We start from the raw sequence: 21,881 nt of genomic DNA, 5'->3' as shown, positions 1-21,881 counted from the left end.
ACCCGTGGCATTTTTTCCCGTACTTTTAAAACACAATTTCCTGTATATAGTTCTCCACCACCCCCGCCGAACTCATTTTTAACAGGGGGTGAATGTGGTAGTCACCACTGATGTTTATATTGTATCTAGAGGATGTTGTTATAGGTGCTTTACGTTAAGGCCCTTGTACTACAGGTACGGGAGTAGATCCCTGCCTGCTGGCTCCGCCCAGTAGGCAGAGTATAAATATGCGTGATGCCGTACAGCAGCCATTTCGTCAGCTGCTGTAGGAGGGCACATATCTCAGTGTAATAAAGCCTCAATTACATCCTACTCTCGTCTTTGCGTAATTGATAGTGCATCATTGTTTGCATGGATTTCACCTCCACAAACCTAAGGATATACAGGTTAGGTGGATTGGCCACACTAATTGCCCCTTAATTGGAAAATAAAAGAATTGGATACTCTAAATTTTAAAAAATGGTGAGCCTACGCCTGCTCTCAGAGGCATGAGTCATACCGTGTCTATTAATGCCTTTGCCACACTGTAACTAAAGTGCTCCATTCAATTTTTCGCACACCTCTGGAAAATAAATCGGCAATGTGAGTGTGTGCATGGGCGGGTACAGATTCACCAGAGTGGAAGTGGGTTCAGAGGGTAAATTTGGGGGTGATTCGAGAACAATGTTTAGAACATTAAAGGAATTTGATGGTATATATCATGAAACTATTTTCTCGGGTGGGCCGTAGAAATCTGGAAATCTCTCCCGGCAAAAGGATATGAATACTGTGCTATTTGGGGTTATCAAGGATGAGATAGATTTTTTTTAAAGTAAGGCTATTAAGGGATATGGAGAATTAAGTAAAATTAAGGTGGTAAAATTAAGTGGAGATAGATTACCCATGGCCTCATTGAATTACGGAATGTGTCATGCATGACATGGCTTTCTCATGTCGCGTTGCTCATGTGGAATCTCTGCCCTGCCCCTCTTTAAGCGTGTTCCCGTTTCTCTCTGCCCCCTTCAACTGTTGCTTCTCCGAATTAAACTTCACTTCCACCCACAGCGTCGCGGCAGAATAATCCACTGCGCGCTTTAGGTTAGAAACCCCTCCTGTGCTAACTGAATGGGAAACTCCCCACAACGTCCGCCTTAACGTAACGCATATGCTGTCTGAAAAGTAACGAAGGGGTCACTTTCCGGGTTTCTTGTGGACATTTTGCTCGGCAGCCGATGCAAAACCGGCTCGGCTGCTCAGGCGCCGGGGTAGCAGAGGGTGAGGGATGGAGTGGGCGGGGACTAGGTCGGAGTATCTGATTGGTAATGGAACGTTGCCCGGAGCGTTCTGAGGGTGACGCGGGGTCCAGGCCCCGCCCCTTCCCTCTTCACTGCGACAGAGGAGCCAGCGCTTGTTGATTTCCATTCAATATCAGCCCCGAGTTCGCCTCGCCGTGGTACCAACAAAGCAGCCTCGCTGGAGCTATGGGAATAAATGCAGCCGACATTGACGACCAGTCGCTTCTTCCTTACTACTTGAAGCCTGTCGACTTGGTGAAAGTGGCCGCGAGGTTTCTGCAGTGGTGGAGCCGCTGGTGCCAGTAAAATAAATCGGCGGCCGTCCGTATGGGGGTTGCCGATTCTAGCGCAGTAGAAGTGCGTCGAGCGGGGCAGTGGCACAATGCGGAGTGAGGCGGCTCGCCACAAAAACACGGTAAAAATGAACCAGTGTGCGAGCTATGGACGCCTGGCTGCTCCAGCAGTGGCCACCAGCAAACTCTTTACCGCCTAGCCCTGCTAGCAATGGGAGCTTTTAGCTTGTTGTGGTGCTTTCTTCCCTCTCTCGTAGCTTGGTCCGCAGCAACGATGCATTGGAGCATTCTGACGGTAAGCGATGGCTTGTTTACCACAAGCCCTGTCATTGTCTGGGTGTTCAGGAGACAAAGATATATTTCAGATTCACCTTGTTTATTTCTTTTTGAAGGTTAATCCAGATTGTAAAAGCTGGAGGTGTTGAGGGCTGCGTGGTTTTTCTATTGAATATCAATGCTGGAATGCGCCTGGGCAGGGCATTAGATGCATGGTAATTTTCTTTACAAAGGATGGCACACTAGTTCCACCTCAACATCAGTGTTGAATTCATGCACTGGTACCCATGTACTGTAGGAGATAATGCATTTTATATTGACAGAATTATAATTTTGTTACTGGTAGCGGATATTTTGGCACCACTTTTTGTTTTTTAAACTTGGTTTTTATTGGAGGCAAAAATACCATTGCAAAGTAATAGTTTGAAATGGAAGCCAGCATTGCAAACATGCGGAGAGACAAACCCTGCAAATTAAACTGTAAAGTATTTCATTTGAAGTAATTATGGTTATATTTGCTTTTGTCAATATGTCAAAGATGCAGACTACTGCATCAGGTTTTTGATGTTTAAACTAACAGTTTGTTGGTCACAGTTACAATGATGTGAAATTTCACTGATTATACATAATTCTGTATTTTTACTGGAAGGAAATTTGAAATCCTTTCCACTTCTGAAACAAAGATGAAATTTAATTTAAATTTGTTTAATATACACAATCTCTTCTGGACAGGTTTTCATTTGTGCTGACACAACAGAGTTCATAACCAAACTTGTTAAAGATTCATTTTTTTCCAAACAAGGCTAAACATAGTCGTTATGCAGCCTCTACTTCAGGAGGCTCAGAATTGTGCTATATTTCAGCAATATTTTCCCTGTTTCAACTTCAATTTTCAATTATCTAGTGACAGTGGAGTGAGGCCAATTCTTAAAGTTCAGTCTTCTGCCTGAGAATGGCATCACAGCAGAATTCAGGGAACGGACAGGTTTTCTACCAAAATCTTCTTTGCTTTTTGTGTGGATAATTTAGTGTCCTTTAACCACATTTATATTTAATATAATTACAATAATTACAACAACGGGCCATTCGGCCCAATCAGTAAGTGATAATCCTCATTGTCCACACTCAGTGGTAAATCCATGTTCCCTGTCTGATTCCCATATCACTTCATGCTTTTACCAAGCCCAGAATGCCTTGATCCACTGCAATTCGCATACCACCACAATCAGTCCACAGCAGATGCAATCTCCCTAGCCCTACACTTATCCCTGGAGAATCTCTGAATCCTACATCAGACTACTGCTCCACCTTCAACACCAAAATCCCAAACAAGCTCATATCAAAACTCCAAAATCTAGGACTTGGCTCCTCCCTCTGCAACTGGATCCTCGACTTCCTGACTTGAAGACTACAATCAGTAAGGATAAACAATAATGCCTCCCCCACGCTAGTCCTCCATACTGGGGCCCCGCAAGGCTGCACACTTAGCCCCCTACTATACACATGACCATGTGGCAAAATTTGGCTCCAAATCCATCTACAAATTTGCTGATGACATGACTGTAGTGGGTCACATCTCAAACAATGATGAGTCAGAATACATGAGAGATGGGGAACCTAGTAGCGTGGTGCAACAGCAACACTTTTTCCCTCAATATTGGCAAAACTAAGGAGCTGGTCATTGAGTTCAGGACTTTGTCGTTGACAAAGGGTCGTATACACCCCCGTCTGTATCAATGGTGCAGAGGTGGAGATGACTGACAGCTTCAAGTTCCTAGGTGTACACATCACCAACAATCTGTCCTGGTACCCCCACATTGTTGCTCGTTCTGGGTGAGTGTGCTTAACACTCGATTTGGCTCTGTTTCGTTACTTAGCTCTGGAGTCGCCAGGTATCGTTAAGATACCGCCACAAGTTTCAAGGTTAAGTTCAAAGCAATAAAACCATACACCAATTAGTAAGTTCAAAAAATGAGTTTATTATAGTACATTTATAATCTACTCATGCACACGCTAAGATGACTAAACTATTCCTACCACTAAATAAACCAATACTTATCTTAAAGGGAACTGTCGGATCAGGGGACAAGGCCTCTTGCTCTGCACTGGTCCGCAGACTTCAGGTTGGTACGGGTTAAAAAGGGGTCAGGAGTGTCTATCTCTGGTAGCGATCGTTGTGAGATACTTACTTGCTGGCGGCTGCTGTCCCAAACCTCTCCTCTCTCTTGGTCAAGGTCTTCTTTGGTTAAAAGCTGGTCGAGTCGAGGGGCTGGTCCAGAGAGGAGGGCTGGTCAAGAAGAACGTACTAAGTGTAGGACCTGTCTTTTATAGGTCCTAGGGCTTCGTGCCCTTTTGGGCGGACCCTTTACGTGCTGGGAATCGATTGGGTCTCTTCCCAATCGATTTGTTTGAATCCCCCCAATACTGAGGCTATCTCTCGGCTACTGGGCGGGCCTTCAGGTGCTTTCTTTTCGAACCCCGCTGGTGCCGGGGTGTCTGGTTTCCCATACACTGTTGCAATCACTTCCCTATTTGTGTCCATTGTCCCTGGGATCGTTCCATTGCTATGTTAACTATCCCGGAGATTGTCTCATTAGTATGCGGAATGTTCGTTTCGGTGCTGTCTGCTCTCTTAGCAGACAGAATACACATTGGCTTGGTGCAGCCTGCTTGTGCTGCAAACATTGTCCATTTTAACCTGCAAGCTTTGTGTTCCTCCATTTTGTATTGAGGGAATGGCCAACTTCGGTGGCTACAACATCGACCCTACCACCAAAAAAAGCACAACAATGCTTATACTTCCTCAGGAAAGTAGGGCAATTCAGCATGTCCACACTGACTGACCAATTTTTACAGATGCGCTATAGAAAGCACCTATCTGGCTGCACCACAGCTTGGTATGGCAACTGTTTGGCACAAGACGGTAAGAAACTACGGAGAGTCGTGTACACAGCCCAGTCCATCAGGTGAACCCGCCTCCCATCCATTGACTCTGTCTACACCTCACCTTGGGAAAGTGGGCAGCATAATCAAAGACTGCACCCACCCGGGTTATTCTCTCTTCTAACATCTTCCATCGGGCAGGATATACAAAAGTCTGAGAACATGCACTAACAGCTTTTTCCCCGCTGTTAGCAGGCTCTTGAATGACCCTTTTATGGACTGAACCAATGTCTCTATGCATCTTCTCCACTGTGTAGCACTATACTCCAAATGCTTCCCCGCTGCCTATGTATTTGCATTGTGTATTTATGGTATGTTCTATGTTTTCCATATATGGAACAATTTACCTGGCCTGTACGCAGAAAAATAGTTTTCACTCGGTACATGTGACAATAAATCTACATCTAACCTTGACATTTAGAATGATCTCTGTCTCATGTGCTCACTCCACTAATGAATTCTGCAATCATCTTTGTTTACAGTTTTTTCTTTAAGTTTCATTGCTGACCCCTCAAATCATTAAACATTTACTTTTTCCAATCTCCTCTGCCCTCCTTGACTTTACACACCTCTATCAAAACACTGTAATCTGCTTTTCTTTCTAGTTTTACATCCTCATGACAGGCATAATCCATAATACACTGTACCCCTTCTTATTTTAACATCCTTCCTACAGAATGTTTGCAGGGTGTGCAAAACTGTGTACAATACTCAAACTGATTTAATTAATAAGCTTTATTGTCACAAGTAGGCTTACATTAGCCATGAAGTTACCATTATTCTATGCCTCAGTTGACTTGCCTTGGAGTGCATTATATATATTTTTATTTTTCCATTATCCATTTAAGCCCATTATTCCATTAGTTTTATTCTGCGACATGGGCGGTGAATCGCATCCCCCTCCACAATTGCAGACATTGAAATCCATTTGCCACTTTTGCCGATTCCTCCTTTTTTAGCAATATTATATTGCAGGTTTCTTTTAGTCCTTAGAATAATTTACTATGCTTCCTGATTTGCTCCAGTTTTCTCCATCTCTACTGCTCTCCACTTCCAAGCATTCAGCGTTGCTATTTAAAAAAAAACAGGATTCTAGTTCACTTTGATGTTGTTAAATCCATACGCATTAATCAGCACTAGTATTATCTGTGTGGTACCTTTATCAAAGACTTTCTCTCAATCTGTGTTGTATACTACATTCACTGTATTTTCCTTTTTCACTATACCTGTCACCATCACAGTCAAATTTGTCAATACAAATCTGCTATTTTTCTCTTTAATAACTTCATGCAACCCAATTAATCTACAATTTGAAGTTAAAATACCGGTATTTTCAGTGCATAGATTCAGACATGATTTATTGCAGGGGTGTCCTTGTGGCAAGAATACAAGTTGGCTGATCTTTCAACTGGTCTCTGGTGATGTTTGAGCTCTGGCTTTTCCAAATGGGGTTGTTGGCCATTGTTATTTGGGTCAAAAGAAGATAGATTTTTGCCACAGAGAAGCCCTTGCAGTTATTGACTCAGCAAGTGAGTTTCCTTGTTGATCACTTCGGGAGAGGCACTGAGCCTACATGTAGACATATTATACGCTACCTTCTACCCTGATCCATGGCATCATGCTCATGTTGAAGGTAGAATAAGGGGAAGAAAAAGCAGGCATAAGATCAAAATGCAAAAGTACCTGGAAGATGTAAGCTTTAATTAAACAAATAATTAAAAATTACATAAATTATCTGGTTTGGCGTACATTGGAAATGAGGTGCGTTTACATTGCAGTCCCTTCAGTACTACCCCATCAAGAAAATGATATAGTAAACTTATTATGCAATGTTCAGGAGATGACCACAATTTCTATTGTGGGCTGACCTGTGTTTGTTTATGGATTTTCCAATTCATGATTGATGTTCTGTAACCCCTAAAAACATAGAAGTAAAATACTGTTGTCAGTTATTGTGGCATGAATATTGTATCATAGAATTCTTACAGAGCAGAAGGAGGCCATTCGGCCCATTGAGTCTGCACCAACTCTCTGAAAGAGCATCCTAATTAGGCCCACACCCCATCCATAACCCCACCTAACCTGCACTTCTTTGGATGGTGGGAGGAAACCAGAGCACACAGAGGAAATACACACAAACACAGGGAGAAAGTGCAAATGCCACAGTCACTCAAGGCTGGAATTTAACCCGAGTCCTGGCCCTGTGAGGCAGCAGTGCTAACCACGGTGCCTTTTTAAAATTTCATTTATGGCATGTGGGCGTTGCTGGTTAAGGTAGCATTTTTTTGCCCTTCAAGAGGTGGTGGTGAGTTGCTGCCTTGAAATGCTGCAGTCCTTGAGGTGGAGGTACACACACTGTGCTGTTAGGGAGGGAGTTCCAGGATGTTGCCCCAGGGACAGTGAAGAAATGGTAATATTTTTCAAGCTCAGGGTGGTGAGTGACATGGAGGGGAACCTCCAGGTGGTGGGGTTCCCAGATATCTGCTGCTCTTCTTGATGGTAGTGGTCGTGGGTTTGGAAGGTGTTGTCAAAGGAACCTTGGTGAGTGACTGCAGTGCATCTTGTAGATGGTATGCACAACTGCCACTGTTCATCCTTGGTGGATGGTTTGAACCTGGAAGGGGGAGCAATCAAGCGGACTGCTTTGCCAGGATCGTTTCAAGTTTCTTGTGTTGTTGGAGCAGCGCTCATCCAGGCAAGTGGAGAGTATTCCATTACACTCATGATTTGTGCCTTGTAGATGTTGGCAGGCTTTTGAGGTTCAGGAGGTGAGTTACTTAGCATAGGATTCCTAGCCTTTGACCTGCCCTGGTAGCCACAGTATTAATGTGGCTAGTCCAGTTCAGTTTCTGATCAATAGTAACCCCCAGGATGTTGATTGTGGAGGGTTCCGTGATGGTAATGCCATTGAATGTCAAGGGGCAGTGGTTAGATCCTCTCTTGTAGGAGATGTTCATTGCCTGGCACTTGTGTGGTGCGAATGTAACTTGCCACTTGTCAGCACAAACCTGGACATTATCCAGGTCTTGCTGCTTTTGGACACAGACTGCTTCATTATCTGAGGAGTTGTGAAAGGTGCTGAACATTGTGCAGTCAATTTCAAGCATTCCCACTTCTGACATTATGATTGAACGGAGGTCATTGATGAAGCAGATGAAGATGGTTGAGCCTGGGACAGTACCCTGAGCAACTCCTGCAGTGATGACCTGGAGAAGACATGATTGATCTCCAACTACCACAACCTGTGTGCCAGCTAGAGGGTTTTCCTTCTGTTTCCGATTCTTGATACAAATGCTGCCTTGATGTCACCTCACCTCTGGCATTCAGCTCTTTTTTCCATGTTTGAACCAAGGCTGTAATGAGGTCAGGAGCTGAGTGACCCTGGCAGAACCTAAACTGAATGAATGTCTGCGAAGAGGTTATTGCTGAGTAAGTGCCGCTTTATAGCACTGTTGATGTTTCCTTCCATCACCTTGCTGATAATGGAAAATAGATTGATAGGGCAGTCATTTGGCTGGATTGGATTTGTCCTGTTTCTTGTGTACAGGACACAGCTGGGCAATTTTCCACATTGCTGGATGGATGCCAGTGTTGTAGATGTACTGGAGCAGCTTGACTAGGGGTGTGGCATGTTCTGGAGCAGACGTCTTAAGTACTATTGCCGGGATATTGTCAGGACCCACAGCCGTTGCATTATCCAGTGCCATCAGCGTTTCTTGATATAACGTGGAGTGAATCCTATTGGCTGAAGACTGATGCCTGTGATGCTGGGGACCTCCGGAGGGGACCAAGATGAATCATCCACTTGACACCTCTGGCTGAGAATGGGGATGTTTGAGGAGCCGCCTCCTCCAGTGAGTTGTTTAATTGTTAATGACCATTCACGGATGGATTTGGCAGGACTACTTTTGTTTATATTTTTAAATGTAAATTTAAAATACCCAATTATTTATTTTCCAATTAAGGGGCAATTTAGTGATACCAATCCACTTACCCTGCACATCTTTGGGTTGTGGGGGTGAGATCACGCAGATATGGGAGAATGTGCAAACTCCATAAGGACAGTGGCCCAGGGCCGGGATCGAATCCGGGTCCTCAGCGCCGTGAGGCAGTTGAATTAACAAAATAAACTTCTGTTTATTCATCCTTGTAAGATTTCCTTTCTTCCCTACCTCCATTCCCAGGTATACTTCATGGGTTTACAAAGTGAAGTGAATCTTAATTTCTAAATTAAGTCGATACTCATAATCAAAATAGCTATAGATTCACTTTATCCTACCAACGTGTCCTTATTTCTTCATATTTGCCTAAAATCTAAATCGCTGGATTTTATTATTGAGAAATCTGAGATTACACAGACTAGTTGCTTTGTTTTTTTTTAAATTAACATTTCAATTATTTACCACCCTTGTTAGGATCACTCTCAAGAGAGACATTTTTAAAGCTTGCAATTGGTGAGCTTTAATTCTAAGTATTGTAGTATTAACTTTTCAACCAGTAATTCTACTAATAATGCAGTCAGAATAACTAATAGCTGCTTTAACCAATATGCCCAGACCATCTATTTGTAATAAGTGTGACCCAGTGTTGTACCCAAATAATAACAATAATCAAGCAGTTTTTATAAAAAATAATATCCTTTCATCGAGCCATAGAGGTCTGCAGCACAGAAAAGGCCCTTCGGTCCATTGCATCTGTGTTGGTCAAAAACAACCACTTAACTATTCGATTCCCATTTTCATTTGCAACATTTATTTTAAAAAATCCATTTATGGAACCTCTCCAGCTTCTTCAGGATCTCCCTAAGTATTTTACAGCCCATGAAGTATTTTTTAAGTGCAATTATTGCTCTAAATACAACATGGTTATTTGTGCACTGGGTCAGAATAGAATTTGGGGTCCACTAGATACTCTGATGGATTCACCACTTTCTTCCATAAGTAGATCTCCTGTTTCGAATGATTACGTGTTGACCGTAAGTGTCAGTACAATGAAACCCCTTGCATGTGAACTAGACACTGAAATCTTGCACATCCTCCCACAGGTGCTCCTTCCAACCTCCAGGAAGGTTTACTGATGAATTCATGAATGAAACAAAGCCAATTATAAAGCATCAAGACAAAATGATTTTGCTAATACTTTACTGAACAGAGGGTTCTTGAAAATGAACTTCATTCCCCTCGTAAACAAAATTTTCAGTTCAAAATGAAAGTCATTGTATTGAATATCTGCCAGAGGTTTTGTGCCTTGGGCAATCATTCCAGTCACTGTCTGGCTGCCCTTTTGGGTTCAGACCAATAATGTGTGATCACTGTACATTGCTTTGAGCTTCGAACACTGCATTGCACATGGTCAAAAATGGCACAGTCTGATAAGATGTTGCTTACCTACAGCCTAACCTCACTCTTCTTTGGATTCACCTATCTGGGGACTCATGAGGCTGGCAATAATAATAAACACATGCTTGCATTTGTTTTTGCTTTCTCTGGAATGGGTTGTTCGTGTGAAGCCAGAGGCTATATATAGCCTGGAGGACAGAACTCCGCAGGAGACTCTGCTGCGCTTACCACCTGCCACAGGTGTGTTGGAAGGATTTGCATGTTGATAAAGAACGTGTTTGCCTGTCTTATAAATGCACCTTCCGTGCTCATCAGCTCCTGGGATGTGATCAAACCTAGAGTTACTGGCTCAGTGGCAGGGACACTGCGCCACAAGGCCTCAACTGCTCCCATCGTTGCAGAAACGTGTCACTTCTTGGCTTCATTTCTCAAATCTCTTATTGGTGGCTTTTTACTACAATTCAATCTGAAGTTCAGTGTTTACTGATTGTGTCTTCTCAGTTCTGTCACCTCTCTAGTCCGAAGAACTTTTCAAAATTTGCGTCCCTGATGCCAAGTACAATTTTGTATATTTTTGTACCTCTAGGAAATCTTTATCCATGGTCATAATATTTTCTGATCTACGCCATTCAAGCATGACAACTTGTAGCTTGTATTGACATTGTCTGTTTTGTTGATGGTTATTCTGCAATGATTAGATATATTGAATGTATTAAAATGCACAAATTGTTCAACTTGCCCCAGAAGTAATTTGATACCATTGATGGTGAGCTCGCGTTCAACAATGGTGATGCCACTGAATCGGGTAAGGTATCTCAATTCTCTCTTGTTCAGGACAGTTGTTGCTGAGCACTTGTGTCATGTGATGAAGAAGTCACTATGCTTAATACAGAGGGGAAAAAATGACATTGTGCACTCGTAGTATGGAGGCAAGTTCTAGGGAGATATGGGATTCAAATCCTTTCATTGCTGCTGTTGCTGAGTTATTCTTTTTTACATGTAGTACGTCATATTTGTCTGCACTATATCCTCAGCTGCCATTATTTCTGACCACTTGTTTAACTTGCCAAACTAACTTTGTGATCCTTGAGCTGCCTTTTCAGATTCCACTGCCCTAGTCAGCTGGTTATTGCAGGTCAATCATGTCAGCTTCAGGGCACCACTGCCGGGATTTTGCAAAGCCCAATGATTAGATGCTTGAAAGTCAGCATTCCCTCTTTCATATGGTCAAGAGCTGGGATGTTCGTTGATCGTGGCAGTTTTCCCCTTCATGAACATTTCCCCAGATAATGAAAGCATACAGTCAAAGCTGGACAGAATTGATGAGCGACTACTGTAGTAACATTGTTTTTGTTTTCTATTCTTTCACGGAATGTGGACGCTGCTGGCAAGGCCAGCACTTGTGCCCATCCCTAATTGCTCTTGAACTGAGTGGCTTGCTAATGTCATTGCAGAGGACTGTTAAGAGTCAGCCACATTGTTGTGGGTCTGGAGTCACATGTATGCCAGTTGATTTTCTTCCTGAAAGAACATCAGTGAACCAGATGTTATTTCGGATTATTGACGATAGCTTCATAGATGTCATTGCTGAGACAAGCTTTCAATTCTCGATTTCATTAATTGAATTTAAATTCCACGCCCTGATGTGGTAGGATTTGAACCCATGTCTCCCTCGCATTAGTGTCTGGACTACAAGTCCACTATGCCACTTTCTCCCCTCTGTATTAAACATAGTGACTTCTTCATAGTGTCACAAAGCGCTCGGCAACAACTGTCCTCAACAAGAGAGAATTCCAGACTGGATTCTGAGATTCAGTGGCATCACCATTGTTGAAGCCCTACCATCAACTTGTTCGGAGTTGCTATTGAGTAATAATGTAACTGGGTCAGCTGCATAAATTATACTGCTGCGACAGTAGGTTGGAGGTTTAGTATTGTACATTGAGTGGCTCAGCTCCTGACCACCAAAACCTCTCCTCCACTTACCAGGCACAGCTGGGGAGTCAGATGGAATACTTTTCAGTTGCATGCATGAATACAGCCGTAAATGCTCTCCAGAAGATTAATATTGAGACACCAATTCCAGCAACTTTAAACATTACCGACCAATGCAGATGGCTGCTCTTCTTGCTATTTGTAGGATGTTCTACAGCAACCTCTGAACACGCAAGACTCTGGTTCAGGAGTAGGTCATTCTGGCCCCTCAAACCAGCTTTGTCATTTGATAAGATCAATGCTGATCTGATTGTGGTCTTAACCCCTTTCCTGTCTGTCCCCCATAACCCTCAACTTCCTTGTTGATCAAAAATCTATAACTCAGCCCTGAATATATTCAATGACTCAGCTTCAGTTGTCCTCCTATGGAAGAAACTGCCATTGGCTAACAACCCTCTGTGAGAAGCCAGGTAAATGAGCTTGATACGCAGGTTGAAATTGGCGATATGGTGCTGTGGGCATCATAGAGTTGTGCAAGGGGATTAGGGCTGGGATATAAATATGTGTCCTATCGAAAGGACAGGCAGATGGGCAAAGGAGGCGGCGGGGTTGCATTGTCAGTAAGGAATGAAATGAAATCGATAGCAAGGAGTGATATAGGATCAGAAGGCATAGAATCTCTGGTAGAGTTGAGGAATCGCAAAGGGAAAAAGACCCAGATGGGAGTTATGTACAGGCCCCCCAGCAGTCGTCAGGATGTGGGGCAGAAAATAAATCAGAAGATAGAAAAGGCATGTAAAAAAGGCAATATTACAATAATCATGGGGGACTTCAATATGCAGGTGGCCTGGGAAAATCAGGTTGGTAGTGGATCCCAAGAAAATGAATTTGTGGAATGTCTTTTTGGAGCAGCTTGTGACAGAGCCCACTTGGAAACAGGCAATTCTGGATTTGGTGATGTGTAATGAGGCAGACTTGATTAGTGAACTTAAAGGTGAAGGAACCCATAGAGAGCAGTGACCACAATATGATAGAATTTACCGTGCTGTTTGAGAGGGAAAAGCTGCAACCTGATGTAACAGTATTATAATTAATTAAGGGCAACTACAAAGACATGAAGGAGGAGCTGGCGAGAGTTGATTGGAAAAGAAGCTGAGCAGGGAGGACAGTGGAACAGCAATGGCAGGAGTTTTGGGGGGTTATTCGGGGGCACAGCAGAAATTCATCCCAAAGGGAAGGAAACCTGCTGAAGGGGAGGCAAGACACCCAGGGCTGGTGAGGGAAATCAAGGACCGTATAAAAGTAAAATAAAAGCATACAAAGTGGCGAGGATTAGTGGGGGAAGCCAGGGGATTGCGAAACCTTTAAAAGCGAGCAGACTAAAAAAAACCATAAGGGGGGGGGGGGAGGGGGAGAAGATGAAGTCGGAGTACAAGCTAACTAGTAATATAAAGGAAGGTAGAAATAGTTTTTTTTTTCAATATATGAAAGGTAAGAAAGGCAAAAATAGACATTGGACTACAGGAGAATCGGGGGGCAGAGGTGAGTATATTGCCATCATTAAGGAGAAGGTTCTGGGGAAACTGAAAGGTCTGATGGTGGATATATCACCTGGACCGGATGGAGTGCACCCCAGGATTCTAAATGAGATAGCTGAGGAGATTGTGGAGACATTGATGATGATGTTTCAGGAATCACTGGAGGCAGGAGGGTCCCAGAGGACTGGAAAGTGGCTAATGTAACACCGCTGTTTAAGAAGGGAGGGAGGCAGCAGACGGAAAATTATAGGCCGGTTAGCCTGACTTCGGTCATTGATAAGATTTTAGAGTTCATTATTAAAGATGAGATCGCGGAGTACTTAGAAGTGCATGATGGAATAGGCTGAGTCAGCACTGCTTCGTCAAAGGGAGGTCATATTTGACAAATCTGGAGTTCTTTGAGGAGGTAACAAGGAAGTTGGACAAAGGAGAAGCAGTGGACATGATTTATTTAGATTTCCAGAAGGCCTTTGACGAGGTGCTGTATCGGCGACTGTTAAACACGTTAAGAGACCGTGATGTTTAAGTGTAAGAGCCTGGCATGGATAGAAGATTGCCTGACAGGCAGAAGTGGCTATAAAAGGATATTTTTCAGGATGGCAGCCGGTAGCTAGTGTTGTGCCTCAGGGGTTTGTGCTGGGCCCATAACTTTTCACAATATACGTTAATTATCTGGAGGAAGGAATTGAGGGCACTGTTGCTAAGTTTGCAAATGATACAAAGATATGTAGAGAAACAGGTAGTATTGAGGAAGCAGGGGGGTTGCAGAAGGACTTGGACAGACGAGGAGAGTAGGCAAAGAAGTGGCAGATGGAATGCAATTTGGAAAAGTGTGATGTTATGCATTTTAGACGGAGGAATGGAGACATAGACTATTTTCGAAATGAGGAAATGCTCAGGAAATCAGAAGCACAAAGGGACTTGGGAGTCCTTGTTTACCATTCCCTTAAGGTTAATGTGCAGGTTCAGTCGGCAGTTAGGAAGGCAAATGCAATATTAGCATTCATTTTTAAAAATAAATTTGGAAGACCCAATTTTTTTTTCCAGTTAAGGGGCAATTTAGCGTGGCCAACCCACTTAGCCTGCACATCTTTGGGTTGTGGGGGTGAAACCCATGCAGACATGGAGAGAATGCGCAAACTCCACGAGCACAGTGACCCAAAGCCGGGATTCGAACTGGGTCCTCAGCGCCAGTGCTAACCACTGCACCACATGCCTCCCTCAATGTTAGCATTCATATTGAGAGGGCTACAATACAAGACCAGGGACTGAGGATGCAAAATAAATGTTGACTTTGCTCGTGATGCCATTGCCTGAAAACAAATTTTAACAGTGACCATTTTTCCTTTTGCGATTATTGCAAATTAATAAATCCCTGGGTTACATTGGGCACCTGATTTCTGTTTCTTCGTTTCTGCTCTTGCACTGTCCCAAACCCCTTCTTTCCGTTTATTAGTCTGTGGATCTTTGCTAAATGTGTTTTTCGAAGTCATGACACCTCATTTTCCGAGGATTTTTCACCGAGCACTTGGGATGTCACTTCTTCAAGGAGAAGGATGTCACTTCTTCAAGGAGAAGTTAACAGAAATTGGTCAGACAAGAAAGACAAGTTATGAGGGTGGTTATATTTAGTGTCGAATCGCAGAGCCGTCCATGGCTACAGTGAAAGTTCTTGTAGCAAGGGAATGCTTTTGTGATTAACTACTAGCGCTTGAAGGTGACCAAGAGAACTGCAGGATTCTCTACTATTAATACTCAAATGATTTTGGGGAGAGGAATTATCTGTACTGCTGAGGGTGTGACACTTCCCTGTGCATATTTGAAAGTCTTTACTGTATTTAGCTGTCCAGGTCAGTTCCTTGTTCAGATCTGTTATCTTTTTATCTTGTGCAGTTGTGGGTCAGTTCCCTGTCCAGATCTCAGTCTTCCCTGTCTTTCCCTGTTTAGTCATGTGAGGATATAATTGCGCTGCTTGTGCAGTTCCTAATGTAATACAAAACACTTTGCCATTTGTTTTGACTCCTGAGGAGAGCCAAGTTTTTGTTGGGTACGATAACCTCTGTTAACATGATGTGTTCAAAGCGATTCAGATCGGTATTTCTCTGAGCTGTTTTCAGTTGACAGCCAAAATATTGAACGGAATAATATTTGAAGCATCAAGGTGGCATGGTGATGTAGTGCCACCCTGATGCACTGCCGCCTCACGGCACTGAGGACTCCGGCCCTGGGTCACTGTCCTTGTGGAGTTTGCACATTCTCCCCATACCTTAATGGGTCTCACTCCCACAACCCAAAGATGTGTAGGGTAGGTGGATTGGCAATGCTAAATTGCCCCCAATTGGAAAAATTATTTGAAGCATCTTACATTTGGGTGGAAATGTTGCTTGTTAAGAGAAGCTTAAAGCTGCCATTAATATTTGCCTACATAATGCCACTGCATTTTTACTGCTCTGAAATACCACACAGTGCAGTGTAAATATGTCTCATTTGTTTCGTGTAGCCTCTAGATTTGTGCTAAATCGCATATTCATGGTGCCTAATGTTACAGCTGTCCCTGCGCTGCAAGTGACGCCGGGTGTTGGGAAGATCTTTTTTTAAAGGAGCTTCTTTATGAGCCAATCACAGAAATCCTGATGCCTATGGATGGATTTGTTTATTGTCACGTGTACCGAGGTACCGTGAAAAGTATTTTTCTGCGAGCAGCTCAAACAGATCATGTAGTACATGAAAAGAAAAGAAAATACATAACGGGGCAACACACGTATACAATGTAAATACCTAGACACTGGCATTGGGTGTAACATACAGGAGGGTAATATTAATCGGGTCAGTCCAAAAGAGGGTCGTTTAGGAGTCTGATAAAAGCGGGGAAGAAACTGTTTTTGAATTTGTTCATGCGTGTTCTCAGACTTTTGTTGGGAAGGGTCTTTGATTATGCTGCCCGCTTTCCCCAGGAAGTGGGAGGTGTAGATGGATGATGGATGACAGTCGGGTTTGCGTGATGGACTGGGCTGTGTTCCCAATTCTCTGAAGTTTCTTGTGGTCTTGGGCAGAGCAGTTGCCATACCAGGCTGTGATGCAGCAAGATAGGAGGATTTCTATGGTGCATCTGTAAAAGTTGGTAATAGTCAAGGTGGACATGCCAAATTTCCTTAGTTTCCTGAGGAAGTACAGGCGTTGTGCTTTCGTGGTGGTAGTGTCGACGATGGTGAACCAGGACAGATTTTTGGTGATGTGCACACCTAAGAATTTGAAGCTGTCAACCATCTGCACCTCGGCTCCATTGATGCAGACAGGGGTGTGTACAGTAATTTTCTTTGTGAAGTCAATGACCAGCTCTTTAGTTTTCTGGCATTGAGAGACAGATTGTTGTCGTTATAGCACTCCACTAGGTTCTCTACCCCTCCCCTGTATTCTGACTTGTCGTCAGCAAACTTGTAGATGGAGTGGAACCAAATTTTGCCACGCGGTCTTGTCTGTATAGGGAGTATAGTAGGGGGCAAAGTATGCAGCCTTGCGGGGCCCCGGTACTGAGGGCTATCGTGGAGGAGATGTTGTTGTTTATTCTTGCTGATAGTGGTCTGTGGGTCAGAAAGTCTAGGATCAGTTGCAGAGCGGGGAGCCAAGTCCTAGGTTTCAGAGCTTTGATATAAGCTTGGCTGGGATTATGGTTTGAAGAGCTGTAGTCAATAAATATGAGTCTGATGTAGGAGTCCTTGTTGACGAGATGCTCTTGGGATGAGTGTAGGGCCAGGGAGATGGCGCCTGCTGTGGACCGGTTGTGGAGGTATGTGAATTGCATTGGATCTAGGCATCCTGGGAGTATCGAGTTGATGTGCTTCATGACCAACCTCTCAAGCACTTCATTACGATTGATGTCAGGGCCACCGGACTGTAGTCATTGAGGCGCATTGCCTGGTTCTTCTTTGGCACAGGTATGATGTTGGTCTTCTTGAAGTAGGTGGGGACCTTAGAGCGGAGTAGGGACAGGTTGAAGTTGTCTACGAACAAATCTGCCAGCTGGTCCTCACAGGCTCTGAGTGCACGACCAGGGACATTGTCCGGACCCGTCACCTTCCGAATGTTCACTTTCAGGTAGGCTGATCTGACTTTGGAAGCTGGGACGGTGAGTATGGGTGTGTCCGGGCTGCTGGGACACTCCTCAGCAGAATTAGTATACTCTTGAGTTGCAGCCAATTGCAAATTACCTGCACATTGAGCTGGCACCACAGGCAAGAGTCTCCCTTGGTGCCGTGAATGTTAATTGGACATTTCATTTTTTGAAGCCGATTACAGAATTTTGGCCGAGCAGTTGAACTGCCTACTTGCCAATTTCTGATAAATTGCAGGTTGATTTTGACATTGAACTGGGAAATATTAATGCCAAGAATAAATTTAAGGTGCTACAGATGGGGCTTGCGATTGTTAGCGACAAGTTGTATATTCTCAAGAGTGTTTTAAATCCTTTGAATGTTGTGACTTCAAAGGATAGACACAAAGCAGGCTTGCTGCTAAGTTTAAACCAAAAGAAAAGATTTATCTTAAATGTGAATGCAACAAAACTCCCTCAAACGCAGACACACACATGAGAAAAGATGGATTTTATTGGCACTTAAGATTATTAATGGGACTGTGGCACAGTGGTTAGCACTGCTGCCTATGATGCTGAGGGACCTGGTTTGATCCCGGCCCAGAGTCACTACGTGTGTAGTTGCACATTCTCCCCATGTATGCGTGGGTCTCACCCCACCACCAAAAGATGTGCATGTTAGAATCATAGAATCACATCATAATTTACAGTGTAGAAGGAGGCCATTCAGCCCATTGAGCCTGCACGGCCCTTGTGAAGAGAACCCTACATAAGCCTACAACTCCATCCTATCCCCATAGTCCAGTAACCCCACCTAACCTTTTTTTGGAGACTGAGGCAATTTCGCATGGCCAATCTACCTAACCTGGACATCTTTGGACTGTGGGAGGAAACCGGAGCACCCGGAAGAATCCCAAGCAAATACGGGGACAATGTGTAGACTCCGCACAGACAGTGACCCAAGCTGGGAATCAAACCTGGTACCCTGGAGGTGTGAAGCAACCGTGCTAACCACTGTGCTACCGTGCCACCCTTCGGTTAGGTGGATTGGCCACACCAATGCCCCTTAATTGGGAATACATAATTGGGTACTCTAAATTTATATAAAAAAAGATTATGAATGGCGTAACGAGAAATAAATCATGTGTTCAGCTTTGACCCTTTAGATGAAATAATGGTATGTCTGGATGGGGTCCTGTACCGTGTTTTAGGCCTGGATGGGGTCCTTGCACCCAGTTCAGACCTGGATAGGGTCATTGCGCCCAATTTCATGATTCTTTGGAGGTAAATATAAATTGAAAGTCTCAGGCGTTCCTTTTTTGTCCTATTGGTCTCTAGACTCACTTGCCTCTGGCTGGTTTGGAATAATAAGGTGCAAAGTTATCTCTAGTAAATTTAATTCTTGTGTCCACGTGACCAATACTTCTATTATCCACTCGGGTGATATGTTAGAATTCAGTGCCACACAATGGGAAAATTAGTGGTAGGTGTTCACACCTTCTTGCAATAAACTGTCCTCCTTCCACCCCCCCCCCCCCCCCCCCCCCAACACCACCACCACCACCACCACCACCACTCCGGTTTTGAGTTCGCAGACACTTAGTCTGAGGGAAGTATTGAGTTGGAGTTTCTGTAAGCAATCAGACAATAGGAGCTGTAAATTCACAAGTTGGTTCGTATTTGGAATGCCTTTTCAAGGGAAGAGAACTCCACCCACATATTTACATTTTACTGATTTTTGAGAGTCAGGGGTTAGTTCTATTTGCAGAAATTACAAAAGTCACCTGACCTCCTGGATTCCATTTTGGATAAAGGAAAGTTGTCCGTGTGCCATGTTGTTCTTGTTTTTAAGTTAAAATGTCCTTAGCTTCATATGCTCACGGGCATAAGATGTGAGTGTGACAATAGCAATTGAAGGAATGTATGATGTGTTGGAAACAATCCTGCAATTGCAGTTGACTAAACACAAGTTTTATTAGTATATGAATCACATGTGGGAAGTGCTCAGTGAATCCCAAAGCTTATTCCATTTTTTAAATTGTTTGGTTCGGAGGAGAACAATAGGTAAAAAAAATTCATGTTTGGAGATAATTTTTTTCAGGAGAGATGTGGGGGAAGGGCTTGATGTGTGGAAGGGCATAATTAATAATTTATTATAATATTTCAAAAATTTGTTTACTCGGGTGGGGAGGGGGTGTGGGTGGGTGGTAGTTCAAAGTCCAGTTGTAGCATCTGAGCTGCTGTTCCATCTGGGATTCAGCAAGTCAGTACAGACCAGGAATCAAAATGGCAACCAACTGTTCCCTCCTTTCTCCTATACTTGATGTGGCGATGCCGGCATTGGACTGGGGTGAGCACAGTAAGAAGTCTTACAACACCAGGTTAAGGTCCAACAGGTTTGTTTCAAACACGAGCTTTCGGAGCGCAGCTTCTTCCTCGGGTGAAGGAGCTGCGCTCCGAAAGCTCGTGTTTGAAACAAACCTGTTGGACTTTAACCTGGTGTTGTAAGACTTCTTACTGTGTTCTCCTATACTTGACATTGCTGATAGCCATGGGGTATGAAGAAGACTTTTTTTGTTGCTTTTACGGACTCCAGTCATGCGTAATGAGGGATTGAAACAACCGCTGCATTTGAACTGAACGTGAAAACAAAAGTTGGTGAGGTAAATTGCCCAGCAAATAAATTTCACAAGCTACCAGGTGCCCCTGTTGTGAACATATCAAAATGTATTCGGAACCACTGTAAGGCTCTCCCTATCCTTCCTCCTTTAAAGTACTCCATCTTTTAACCATCTTTCCATGTCTTTTGTGGCTTGGTGTCAAATTTTGCTTTGTCACCTTTCTGTGAAACATCTTGGGTTGGTTCATTACATTAAAACCAGGGTGTAAATTTATACAAGTCATTGTTTTTGGTTACTGGTGCTGGCATCCTTGTGTTGGCACAAGATTATGAACATATAGTAAATCAAATCCATTGGAGCATGGGTAGCTTTATATGGTGCACTTCTCCTGATGGCGGAAGAGGCCAATCTGGGAGAGGCAGGTTTGCAATAAGTGCTGCTTGTCAAGTGATTATCAGATTATTGGTACAGTTTTTAAAATCCATAACTTTTTTGTTTGAGCTCATGTTTTGAAAACATCATAGTCTGAATTATAAAAGGATCTTCATCAAAAGTGGTACTACACAAGACCAAACTTATGTCGGAGTTGCTAATTGAATTCTTAGCTTTTTAAGACTTTAAAAAAAAGTCCACATGTTTTTATCTAGCAGACTGACCCCCGTACGGTTGAGTTTCATGGGTTTTAGTTACCTACAGTAAATAGATGTCCCGAATTATAATTGTTCACAAATGAACCTGGACACTGACCGCTGACTTGACTAAACGGGTAGGTGTAACACTGGGGTGGCAGTATCCAGTTCAGTGTGCACTTCTGTCAGTCATCCACAAAGATTTGAACTGATTTTCAGGCCTGGCAATCTTTTGAAGTTGGAGGATAATGATTCTGTGATTAATTGTGTAAGTGTCCACTCCACCTTTGGTTCCTTTGGGGTCATATTTAATTATATCTCCAGATCTGATCATGAGATTTATACATTTCAAATTTGCTTTTAGAAATGTTCAGGATCCACACCACAATCTTAATAATTTACAATTTAAAAGGCATGTTAGTGCTGATGGTTATTCTTTCAATTATTGCTGACACTGACAAGTGTGAAGCAAATTACCATACATGTTGATACGGTATATCCATTATATCATCTTTTCATCCCTCATTTAATTGAAACATTACAACATGGCAGCTACAGTATCCGATCATAACTGAGATGAGCACATGTTAAGACTGAGGAAGTGCAACATTTAGATTATAATTATGTGTTGTTCTACTGTAAGCAGCGCAAGAATTTAGTTAAAAAGATATAGTGTGGACTTGATAGTAATTGGACAGGCATCCAAACTCTTGTTGCCTGTGTTGACTTCTCCTCCACTGTTGCTATATTATCTGACTGCCTATCCAACACCCAGTGGTGAATTTTCTCCAATTGAAGATTGAAATGTTTTAAAGAGAGTCATTTCAACTTGCTAGAAGTGACATGCATTCACAACACAAGGACCTGTTCTCTGCAAACAAAAGTTATTGCTTCAAGCCTTGCACCTTTTTTGAACAGTAAGGAGTCTTGCAATACCAGGTTA

The 21,881-nt window shown here is 43.2% G+C and overlaps 1 protein-coding gene across 2 annotated transcripts in view; it reads left to right on the top strand.

Annotated features, from left to right (window-relative positions):
- The first annotated feature begins 1,336 nt into the window (after positions 1-1,336).
- tnfrsf21 (tumor necrosis factor receptor superfamily, member 21) overlaps positions 1,337-21,881 on the top strand; it is a 115,146-nt gene continuing 94,601 nt past the window's right edge. The window contains exon 1 of one of the 2 annotated variants that reach the window (XM_038799887.1): positions 1,337-1,862. In XM_038799887.1, coding sequence (XP_038655815.1) covers positions 1,779-1,862 — 84 coding nt within the window. In that variant the 5' untranslated portion in view covers positions 1,337-1,778. The remainder of the gene's footprint in view (positions 1,863-21,881) is intronic. The other variant, XM_038799888.1, reaches the window with a different exon arrangement.

Source organism: Scyliorhinus canicula, chromosome 6, assembly GCF_902713615.1.
Source record: "Scyliorhinus canicula chromosome 6, sScyCan1.1, whole genome shotgun sequence".
In the NCBI taxonomy this organism is placed as follows: domain Eukaryota; kingdom Metazoa; phylum Chordata; class Chondrichthyes; order Carcharhiniformes; family Scyliorhinidae; genus Scyliorhinus; species Scyliorhinus canicula.
Note: the sequence above shows the minus strand (reverse complement) of the source record. Positions and strands in the feature narration are given on the sequence as shown.